The 12,164-nt window shown below is 43.5% G+C and overlaps 1 protein-coding gene and 1 non-coding gene across 2 annotated transcripts; both read left to right on the top strand.

Moving 5' to 3' along the window:
• The first annotated feature begins 5,005 nt into the window (after positions 1-5,005).
• LOC106566230 (60S ribosomal protein L29) lies at positions 5,006-11,444 on the top strand. Its single transcript, XM_045691983.1, has 4 exons — positions 5,006-5,219; positions 5,764-5,815; positions 6,645-6,709; positions 11,259-11,444. Exons 2-4 carry the CDS (start codon positions 5,779-5,781, stop codon positions 11,367-11,369), a joined length of 213 nt encoding a protein of 70 aa, XP_045547939.1. The 5' UTR covers positions 5,006-5,219; positions 5,764-5,778; the 3' UTR covers positions 11,370-11,444.
• Positions 7,577-7,801, top strand: LOC123725761 (small nucleolar RNA SNORA73 family). The gene has a single exon (XR_006758275.1). It is a non-coding gene; the product is annotated as a small nucleolar RNA SNORA73 family (small nucleolar RNA).
• Positions 11,445-12,164: the final 720 nt, after the last annotated feature.

Genomic DNA, 12,164 nt, shown 5'->3' with positions numbered 1-12,164 from the left:
GTCAGTTCCAGGGTCAGTAGCTATATACAGGGTCAGTAGCTATATACAGGGTCAGTAGTTATATACAGGGACAGTTCCAGGGTCAGTAGCTATATACAGGGACAGTTCCAGGGTCAGTAGCTATATACAGGGTCAGTAGCTATATACAGGGTCAGTAGCTATATACAGGGACAGTTCCAGGGTCAGTAGTTATATACAGGGTCAGTAGCTATATACAGGGTCAGTTCCAGGGTCAGTAGCTATATACAGGGTCAGTTCCAGGGTCAGTAGCTATATACAGGGTCAGTTCCAGGGTCAGTAGCTACATACAGTGTCAGTTCCAGGGTCAGTAGCTATATACAGGGTCAGTTCCAGGGTCAGTAGCTATATACAGGGTCAGTAGCTACATACCGGGTCAGTAGCTATATACAGGGTCAGTAGCTATATACAGGGTCAGTTCCAGGGTCAGTAGCTATATACAGGGTCAGTAGCTATATACAGGATCAGTGGCTATATACAGGGTCAGTTCCAGGGTCAGTAGCTATATACAGGGTCAGTTCCAAGGTCAGTAGCTATATACAGGGACAGTTCCAGGGTCAGTAGCTATATACATGGTCAGTAGCTACATACAGGGTCAGTAGCTATATACAGGGTCAGTAGCTATATACAGGGTCAGTAGCTATATACAGGGTCAGTAGCTACATACAGGGTCAGTTCCAGGGTCAGTAGCTATATACAGGGTCAGTTCCAGGGTCAGTAGCTATATACAGGGACAGTTCCAGGGTCAGTAGCTATATACAGGGTCAGGAGCTACATACAGGGTCAGTAGCTATATACAGTGTCAGTAGCTATATACAGGGTCAGTAGCTATATACAGGGTCAGTAGCTACATACAGGGTCAGTAGCTATATACAGGGTCAGTAGCTATATACAGGGACAGTTCCAGGGTCAGCAGCTATATAGAGGGTCAGTAGCTATATACAGGGTCAATTCCAGGGTCAGTTCCAGGGTCAGTAGCTATATACAGGGTCAGTAGCTACATACAGGGTCAGTAGCTATATACAGGGTCAGTAGCTATATACAGGGTCTGTAGCTATATACAGGGGGGGTTCCAGGGTCAGTAGCTATATACAGGGACAGTTCCAGGGTCAGTAGCTATATACAGGGTCAGTTCCAGGGTCAGTAGCTATATACAGGGTCAGTAGCTATATACAGGGTCAGTTCCAGGATCAGTAGCTATATACAGGGTCAGTAGCTATATACAGGGTCAGTAGCTATATACAGGGTCAGTAGTTATATACAGGGGCAGTCCCAGGGTCAGTAGCTATATACAGGGTCAGTAGCTATATACAGGGTCAGTAGCTATATACAGGGGGGGTTCCAGGGTCAGTAGCTACATACAGGGTCAGTTCCAGGGTCAGTAGCTATATACAGGGTCAGTAGCTATATACAGGGTCAGTAGCTATATACAGGGTCAGTTCCAGGGTCAGTAGCTATATACAGGGTCAGTAGCTATATACAGGGTCAGTAGCTATATACAGGGTCAGTAGCTATATACAGGGTCAGTTCCAGGGTCAGTAGCTATATACAGGGTCAGTAGCTATATACAGGGTCAGTTCCAGGGTCAGTAGCTATATACAGGGTCAGTTCCAGGGTCAGTAGCTATATACAGGGTCAGTTCCAGGGTCAGTAGCTATATACAGGGTCAGTAGCTATATACAGGGTCAGTAGCTATATACAGGGTCAGTAGCTATATACAGGGTCAGTTCCAGGGTCAGTAGTTATATACAGGGACAGTTCCAGGGACAGTAGCTATGTACAGGGTATGTAGCTATGTACAAGGTCAGTAGCTATATACAGGGTCAGTAGCTATATACAGGGTCAGTAGCTATATACAGGAGCAGTTCCAGGGTCAGTAGCTATATACAGGGTCAGTTCCAGGGTCAGTAGCTATATACAGGAGCAGTTCCAGGGTCAGTAGCTACATACAGGGTCAGTTGCTATATACAGGGTCAGTAGCTATATACAGTGGCAGTTCCAGGGTCAGTAGTTATATACAGGAGCAGTTCCAGGGTCAGTAGTTATATACAGGGTCAGTTCCAGGGTCAGTAGCTATATACAGGAGCAGTTCCAGGGTCAGTAGCTATATACAGGGTCAGTTCCAGGGTCAGTAGCTACATACAGGGTCAGTAGCTATATACAGGGGGGTTCCAGGGTCAGTAGCTATATACAGGGTCAGTAGCTATATACAGGGGGGGTTCCAGGGTCAGTAGCTATATACAGGGGGGGTTCCAGGGTCAGTAGCTATATACAGGGTCAGTAGCTATATACAGTGACAGTTCCAGGGTCAGTAGCTATATACAGGCTCAGTTACAGGGTCAGTAGCTATATACAGGGTCAGTTCCAGGGTCAGTAGCTATATACAGGGTCAGAAGCTATATACAGGGTCAGTAGCTATATACAGGGACAGTTCCAGGGTCAGTAGCTATATACAGGGTCAGTAGCTATATACAGGTTCAGTAGCTATATACAGGGACAGTTCCAGGGTCAGTAGCTATATACAGGGTCAGTAGCTATATACAGGGTCAGTAGCTACATACAGGGTCAGTAGCTATATACAGGGTCAGTTCCAGGGTCAGTAGCTATATACAGGGTCAGTAGCTATATACAGGGTCAGTAGCTATATACAGGGTCAGTAGTTATATACAGGGTCAGTAGTTATATACAGGGGCAGTCCCAGGGTCAGTAGCTATATACAGGGTCAGTAGCTATATACAGGGTCAGTTCCAGGGTCAGTAGCTATATACAGGGTCAGTTCCAGGGTCAATAGCTATATACAGGGTCAGTAGCTATATACAGGGTCAGTTCCAGGGTCAGTAGATATGTACAGGGTCAGTGCCAGTACCATATTTACAATGTGCAGGGATCCCGGAGCTAGGGTCAGTCTGTTATATCTGGAGTATTTCTGTTATATCTGGAGTCTTATCCGGTGTCCTGTGTGAATTTAATTATGCTCTCTTTTATTCTCTCTTTCTTTCTTTCTCTCTCGGAGGACCTGAGCCCTAGGACCATGCCTCAGGACTACCTGGCATGGTGACTCCTTGTGTCACGTCCTGACCAATATTTAGGTATTATTTCTATTATATTTGGTCAGGACGTGGCAGAGGTATATTTGTTTTGTATTATGGGGTTTTGTGTGTGGTGTAGTGGGGTGTATTAGTTTGGTATAGGTTCTAGGTTTGTTTTTCTATGTGTAGTTTTGGGTGCTGGACTCTCAATTGGAGGCAGGTGTTTCTAGTTGCCTCTAATTGGGAGTCCCATAAGTAGGTGTGTGTTTGTTTGGTTTTCGTGGGTAGTTGTTTTTGCACTGCGTGTTGTGTGCCTGCAAAACTGTTCCTGTAATGTGTATGTTGTTTTCCAGTGGATGCGTTACTCCTTTTTTTAAATTAAAACATGAGCATCCATATTCCCGCTGCAGTTTGGTCTATTCAACACGGCTCTTTTTGTGACACCTTGTTGTCCCCAGCCCAACTGTTCTGCCTGCGACTATGGAACCCTGACCTGTTCACTGTGATTACTATTATTTGACCATGCTGGTCATTTATGAACATTTGAACATCTTGGCCATGTTCTGTTATAATCTCCACCTGGCACAGACAGAAAAGGACTGGCCACCCCTTCAGAGCCTGGTTCATCTCTAGGTTTCTTCCTAGGTTTTGGCCTTTCTAGGGAGTTTTTCCTAGCCACCCCTCAGAGCCTGGTTCATCTCTAGGTTTCTTCCTAGGTTTTGGCCTATCTAGGGAGTTTTTCCTAGCCACCTTGCTTCTACACCTGCATTGCTTGCTGTTTGGGGTTTTAGGCTGGGTTTCTGTACAGCACTTTGAGATATCAGGGCTATATAAATACATTTCATTTGATCTTGCCTTCTCTTGCCTACAGGCAGCAACAATGTCATACTCGTTCCAACCAGACAGCATCAGATTGATGGCCTACAGGTAGAGAGACAGAGGGGCGCTGTTTCGCTCACTCGGATGATTTCTCCTGTGAGATACATTCAGTCTCTCGCGAATTGAAATAAAAATTATGAAACACTTATTTTAACACACCACTGACTACATTCATATGATAGTCATTTAGCAGATGCTCTTATCCGGACTGATTTACAGGAGCAATTACAGTTAAATGCCTTGCTCAAGGGAACAACAGATTTTTCAACTAGTCAGCTCAGGGATTCCAACCAGCAACCATTTAGTTACTGGCTCAACGCTCTAAGTCTCTAGGCTACCTGTCTGTCTGTCTGCACACCTGGCCTTCACCATCAATATATTGGAAAACCCTGCATGTCACATTTTGAGGTCAATCGGTAGCAACCTGATATGCCAGTCTAGCTAGTTAGCAATGCAGAAATATATTAGCTACCCTGTTTAATGTGTTTTACAAAGATTAAATAGGAAAAAACCCTTCTTGTTTTGAGGTCAGGTCTGGCAGATAAAGATAATTCATAATTCACAACGTGCTCCTCTCACAGACCTATCCGTACTTTTCTGGTAATATTCGTGGCTGTAGAAAATCCCCTTTATTTAACAGCGACACTTGCTGGTTGGAAAATTAGATTGTGTAATGTCTCCTACACTGCACTAGGGGGGGACGTGTTGTCTTTAAAAACGTCTTCTAGTTTTCTCCCCTTGTCTACTACGACGGTTCATACAAAGACAGTAAAGTATGATGATATGCTGAAACTGCTTCTCCAATAGAAATCCCTGATCACGCATACAGGCGACGTCACGGTGGTGTTGCTATGCTAAGCGCATGCGCAGAAATACGTTTTCCGGTCTAACGGTCATTCCGCGCCGAACTGCGCATGTGCAAACCGTCAAATCAAAGACTCTACATCAATGTATTTAAAAGAAAAAAAAATTACAAAATTAAAAACGTGCTAGTTTGTTACTTTCATAAGGTTGGAGTAATAACATAGTCAACTACCTAAGACATTAGCTAGAAATATAGGTTATTGTTTTAGATTTTAAGAAAATTAACAACTAAGGAATAATTTTTTTTAACTACTCTCATTGACATCTGAAACCCCAAACCCCGGCCTGGTCTGTTTGGTCTGCTTCATAAACGTTCTCGGAAGTCTTGCGATGTTGCGCTTCTGGGTTTAGAAACTCTTTGGTTCATATTTCCTTGACTTTTTCTGCGTTATTTCTTCCTCTTCCTGTTGTCGTCTGTATGTCTGGCAGGTAACGCATTTTTACTCCCGAGTCCAACATATAATCTGCATCAATCCTCCTATCTATGTTGTAGATTCATATACAATGTGAATGTGTGCATATAGTGTAAAATATCACCTACAACACAGTCAGGTTTTTAAATCTGTTAATTCTGTTCCCCGTTAGATGATTTAACCAAGCATAGCTCTGGGTTTTCTAGTCGCTAGCTTTAGCTTGCTAGCAAAACGAACGCTTTCCATACCGCCTGCATATCACCTAACTAAAGTAGTCAAATGTTTGAAAACGACAGTTCTGGTGTTAATTATTTTTTTTAATCTAAAACATTCACCTCCTAAAAGGCGAATAATGTCATTGTTCATATCATTGCAGACGCATCTCGGATCTCTGGCTTGTTCGAAACTTGCTAACTACCACCTACCGATTACTTATCCGCTTAACTACAGCGGTATAAACAGGGTTTTTAGAAAGGAAACGTGAGTTTCAGGGTGGATCTTTCCAGTGTACAAAAAGTTACTTTAAAATCCAATTCCACATTTTTTTCTTTCGTCAACAGATCCACAGAACAGAAATGGCAAAGTCAAAGAATCACACCACACACAACCAGTGTAAGTAGAAATGAATGGATAGCTAGTTAGCTACATCAGGTTACCCACTGTGGAGCTATCCAGCTAGTTAGCTACATCAGGTTACCCACTGTGGAGCTATCCAGCTAGTTAGCTACATCAGGTTACCGCTGTGGAACTATCCAGCTAGTTAGCTACATCAGGTTACCGCTGTGGAACTATCCAGCTTGTTAGCTACATCAGGTTACCGCTGTGGATCTATCTAGCTAGTTAGCTACATCAGGTTACCGCTGTGGAGCTATCCAGCTAGTTAGCTACATCAGGTTACCGCTGTGGAGCTATCCAGCTAGTTAGCTACATCAGGTTACCCGCTGTGGAACTATCCAGCTAGTTAGCTACATCAGGTTACCGCTGTGGAGCTATCCAGCTAGTTAGCTACATCAGGTTACCGCTGTGGAGCAATCCAGCTAGTTAGCTACATCAGGTTACCGCTGTGGAGCTATCCAGCTAGTTAGCTACATCAGGTTACCGCTGTGGAGCTATCCAGCTAGTTAGCTACATCAGGTTACCGCTGTGGAGCTTTCCAGCTAGTTAGCTACATCAGGTTACCGCTGTGGAGCTATCCAGCTAGTTAGCTACATCAGGTTACCGCTGTGGAGCAATCCAGCTAGTTAGCTACATCAGGTTACCGCTGTGGAGCTATCCAGGTAGTTAGCTACATCAGGTTACCGCTGTGGAGCTATCCAGCTAGTTAGCTACATCAGGTTACCGCTGAGTGACGATGATGGGCTAGTTAGCCAACTAATGATGCCCTGTTCAAAATGGTTCCCAAACGTTTTATGTACTTAGTCTCTTTCCTCTCTGTCTACAGCCCGTAAGGCCCACAGGAATGGGATCAAGAAGCCCAGACCAGACCGATACGAGTCTATGAAAGGGGTATGTATTGTAATGTGTCCAATCAACAAACAAAAAAAAAAAATGCATATTTTGATCAATAGGTAAAATAATATTTTTAATTGTGTAGATAATCCTCTAAGAAGACCAATGGTCCAAACCTCATGTCTTGTATCATAATCCATATTCAAAATTTACCTGTCATTTTTACCTTCGTAGGATGGTCAAAATTAGGGTGACTAATTCAATGGAGGCCGGAGATCAAAGTTGTCTAAAATCTGGAAAATAGCATTGTGTCAGTTAGGCTGTGTGAGAATTTAAAGGCCAACTGACAGGCTTACCATTGAATTCGTCATCTTTCTTCTCAATTCCAGACAACAGTTTAGAGATGGTTATCGTATTTTCATATTTTAATGTACGCTGTTCATATTAACGACAAGTTCCTGTTCTTTTTTTCAAAGACTTCTCACAAAAAAAAACAAGTGTATCTCTGAAATGGCAACGTACCACAGAGTGTACGCAATTCTTTTTATTTTCATTTTTCCCGAAGCCTTTTACATTTGAATTCGGCTTGTCATGCTAATTTAGTTATTTTACGACCCGCGTAAACAAGTTGGAAGACGACTACCACAACGTTTTAAATCCTCAAGTTTTAGCGAGGAAAAACACTGTTCTGTCAAGAGCTCAGTGCTTATTATCTGATGTATTAGGTTACGAAATATAATAGAATGTCAAGGATGTATCAAAGACCCATATCGGTCTTGTATTTTCTAACATCTCTGGGCAGAGTGGCTGGACACCCTATGTAATGATCTGTTGCTGGTTGATCCATCAATCAATGTGATTAGTACACCAGATGCGGTTCGCTCAAATAATATATACGTATCAAAATGAAGGGGTTTGTAAATTCTGACGTGGACATCCTGTGAGGTTGCTCTCCCGTGGCTCTGTCCTTGTGGCGTATGGGAGCGTAGCACTTCGATGCTGTGACGTACAGTCCCTTTCCACGACGTCAGAGAGCAAGCTTTGTCCCCCGGCCCTCTGGGCTGATGAGGACAGCGTTCTGTATATTCCTACATCTTCCCAGAGCCCTTTGGGCCATGACTGGGGGGCTAAACCATGCATTGCACAATTTCCATTTGTAGGAACCACTTTCCTGTTTTCATGCTTATAATGCTTATAATGCTACTTGTGATTTTATATATATATATGGACTAATATATTTTTACTCTTTTCTACAGTGTAGAATAATAGTGAAGACATCAAAACTATGAAATAACGCATGGAATCATGTAGTAACCAAAGAAATGTTAAACAAATCAAAATATATTTGAGATTTTTCAAAGTAGCCACCCTTTTCCTTGATGACAGCTTTGCACACTCTTGGCATTCTCTCAACCAGCTTCACCTGGAATGCTTTTCCAACAGTCTTGAAGGAGTTCCCACATATGCTGAGCACTTGTTGGCTGCTATTCCTTCACTGCGGTCAAAACTCATCCCAAACCATCTCAATTGGGTTGAGGTCAGGTGATTGTGGAGGCCAGGTAATCTGATGCAGCACTCCATCACTCTGCTTCTTGGTCAAATAGCCCTTACACAGCCTGGAGGTGTGTTGGGTCATTGTCCTGTTGAAAAACAAATGATAGTCCCACTACGCGCAAACCAGATGGGATGGTGTATCGCTGCATAATGCTGTGGTAGCCATGCTGGTAAAGTGTGCCTTGAATTCGAATTAAATCACTAACAGTGTCACCAGCAAAGCAACATCACACCTCCTCCTCCATGCTTCACGGTGGGAACCACACATGCGGAGATGATCTGTTCACCTACTCTGCATCTCACGAAGACACGGCGGTTGGAGCCAAAAATCTACAATTTGGACTCATCAGACCAAAGGACAGATTTCCACCGGCCTAATGTCCATCGCTCGTGTTTCTTGGGCCAAGCAAGTCTCTTCTTCTTATTGGTGTCCTTTAATAGTGGTTTCTTGCAGAAATTCGAACATGAAGGCCTGATTCACACAGTCTCCTCTGAACAGTTGATGTTGAGATGTGTCTGTTACTTGAACTCTGAAGTGTTTATTTGGGCTGCCTTTCCTGAGGCTGGTAACTCTAATGAACTTATCCTCTGCAGCAGAGGTAACTCTGGGTCTCCCTTTCCTGTGGCGGTCCTCATGAGAGCCAGTTTCATCATAGCGCTGGATGGAAATTGCAACTGCACCTGAAGAAACTTTCAAAGTTCTTGACATTTTCCAAATTGACTGACCTTCATGTCTTAAAGTAATGATGGACTGTCGTTTCTCTTTGCTTATTTGAGCTGTTCCTGCCATAATATGGACTTGGTCTTTTACCAAATAGGGCTATCTTCTGTATACCACCCCTACCTTGTCACAACACAATTGATTGGCTCAAACGCATTAAGATGGAAATTCCACAAATTAACAAGGCACACCTGTTAATTGAAATGCATTCCAGGTAACTACCTCATGAAGCTGGTTGAGAGAATGCCAAGAGTGTGCTAAGCTGTCATCAAGACAAAGGCTGGCAACTTTGAACAATCTAGTAAAATACATTTAACACGTTTTAGGTTACTAAAATAATTCCATGTGTTATTTCATAGTTTTGATGTCTTCATTATTCTACAATGTAGAAAATAGTAAACAATTAAAGAACCCTGTAATGAGTAGGTGCGACTTAACTTTTGACTGGTAGTGTATGTCTATATAACATATACACTGAACGAAAATATAAAGGCAACAAAGTGTTGGTCCCATGTTTCATGAGCTGATGAGCTGATGTAAAAGGTCCCAGAAATGTTCCATACACACACAGCTTATTTCTCTCAAATTGTACGCAGATGTGTTTACATCCTTGTTCGTGATTATTTCTCCTTTGATGGATATACCTGTCAGGTGGATGGATTTACCTGTCAGGTGGATGGATTATCAGAGTTGTTGGCAGATGATGTTAATTTCTCTACCATAAGCCGCCTCCAACATGATTTTGGAGGATTTAGCAGTGCGTCCAACCGGCCCCACAACCACAGACCACGCCAGCCCAGGACCTCCACAATCGGCTTCTTCACCTGCGAAATGGTCTGAGACCAGCCACCCGGACAGCTGATGAAACTGGGTGTGCACAACCTGTCAGAAACCGTCTCAGGGAAGCTCATCTGCGTGCTTGTTGTCATCCTTCACCAGGGTCTTGACCTGACTGCAGTTTGGCGTCGTAAACGACTTCAGTGGGGAAAATGCTCACCTTCGATGGCCACTGGCACGCTGGAGAAGTTTGCAATTCACGGATGAATCCCGGTTTCAACTGTACCGGACAGATGGCAGACGTGTGGTTGTGTGTGTGAGCAGTTTGCTGATGTCAGCTTTGTGAACAGAGAGCCCCATGGTGGGGTTATGGTGTGGGCAGGCCTGAGCTATGTACAACGAACACAATTGCATTTTATTGATGGCAATTTAAATGCACAGAGATACAGTGATGAGATCTTGAGGCCCATTGTCGTGCCATTCATCTGCCGCCATCACCTCATGTTTCAGCACGGCCGTGTCGCAAGGGTCTGTACACAATTCCTGGAAGCTGAAAATGTCCCAGTTCTTCCATACCCACCAGACATGTCACCCATTGATCATGTTTGGGATGCTCTGGATCGACGTGTTCCAGTTCCCACCAATATCCAGCGACTTCACAGCCATTGACGAGGAGTCGGACAACAGACCACAATCAACAGCCTGATCAACTCTATGTGAAGGAAATGTGCCATGCTGCAAATGGTGGTCACACCAGATACTGGCTGGTTTTCTGATCCACGCCCCTACCTTTTTTTTAAGGTATCTGTGACTAACAGATGCATATCTGTATTCCCAGTCATGTGAAATCCATATACTTTTTTTTAACCTTTATTTATCTAGGCAAGTCAGTTAAGAACACATTCTTATTTTCAATGACAGCCTAGGAACAGTGGGTTAACTGCCTTGTTCAGGGACAGAACGACATATTTGTACCTTGTCAGCTCGGGGATTCGAACTTGCCACCTTTCGGTTACTAGTCCAACACTCTAACCACTAGGCTACCTACCGCCCCACTCTAACCACTAGGCTACCCTGCCGCCCAGATTAGGCCCTAATGAATTTATTTAAATCGACTGATTTTCCTTATGAGGTGTAACTCAGTAAAATGTTTGAAATTGTTGCGTGTTGGTGTTTTACATTTGGTTTGATTGGTCATACTGCCTCAAACTTTAATTCACATAACCTATAAAGAGACAATTGGTCCTCTGGTAGATATTCATTTAGCTGGAGTCAAATGACTTCTGGGAGATGGTTATGACTCTTTTAGAATAAAGGGGTTTAGTCTGAAATTCAGCTTATCTGAGGTCCTTTTTATTTTCATGTTGAAATATATCTGCTGGTGGTATGGGTGAGATGTTTAGCGAAGGAGGTTGATCCATCTGCACGCTGTACCAATCCTTGAGATTTATACCTTTTTTAAAAAAAAACATTTTATTGAACACACTTTCAGTATTGTTCACGTATGAAAAGTGACATATTTCCTCAATTTACTGTCTCCTTGTTCTTCTCCAGGTCGACCCGAAGTTCATGAAGAACATGCGTTTCGCCAAGAAGCACAACAAGAAGGGACAGAAGACGGCCAATGCAGCTGCCAAGAAGATCGCTGCGGCAGCCGCCCCTTAGACTGGATTGGCTGATCACTGCATCGCCACGTTCCATTGACTTTGTTACCATCACAATAAAGCTTTGTTTAGTTTATCGGGTACTTTTTGTATACTTTTTTTATAGCCGAAAGTTCTTTAAAAAAGTAGTGCTCTCAACGAGCTAAAAGTTGACCTGCTTTATCACGCTCTGATAGGAGCACCAAGTCATCGCTCTCCATCTCCACTGAACCGTTGGGGCTCATCCTGCAATCTCATTGGATAAAGGGGGTGTAGGGAAAAATTACGTGGCACAGTTTGAAGAAAACTGTTTCTTTCAAACTGGGGATTTTGTGGATAATTTAGGGAGAGACAGTAATTCTGCATGTAGGAGCAACGAATGGACAGATTCAGCCCAAAGCGCCAGGTTTACAAAAATACTTTGTTCGTCACCAAAGTACCCAGAGCATGTCTTTTAAAAATGACTTGTGGAATTAATGTCTGATCTGTCACATGGCCATGTTGGCCAATCCCAATTGGTGCACATAGTGGTTATCCTTACACCAACCAGCACACCTGATTCAACTCGTCAATACTTAAATTGAGTAGGGTGTTGGGACCAGGATTAACAAACACTAGTTTAGGGGTACGGATGGGTCTACCACTAGTTTAGGGGTACGGATGGGTCTACCACTAGTTTAGGGGTACGGATGGGTCTACCACTAGTTTAGGGGTACGGATGGGTCTACCACTAGTTTAGGGGTACGGATGGGTCTACCACTAGTTTAGGGGTACGGATGGGTCTACCACTAGTTTAGGGGTACGGATGGGTCTACCA

This window comes from Salmo salar, chromosome ssa12 (genome assembly GCF_905237065.1).
Source record: "Salmo salar chromosome ssa12, Ssal_v3.1, whole genome shotgun sequence".
Taxonomy (NCBI): domain Eukaryota; kingdom Metazoa; phylum Chordata; class Actinopteri; order Salmoniformes; family Salmonidae; genus Salmo; species Salmo salar.
This window is presented reverse-complemented; position numbering and strand designations above follow the sequence as displayed.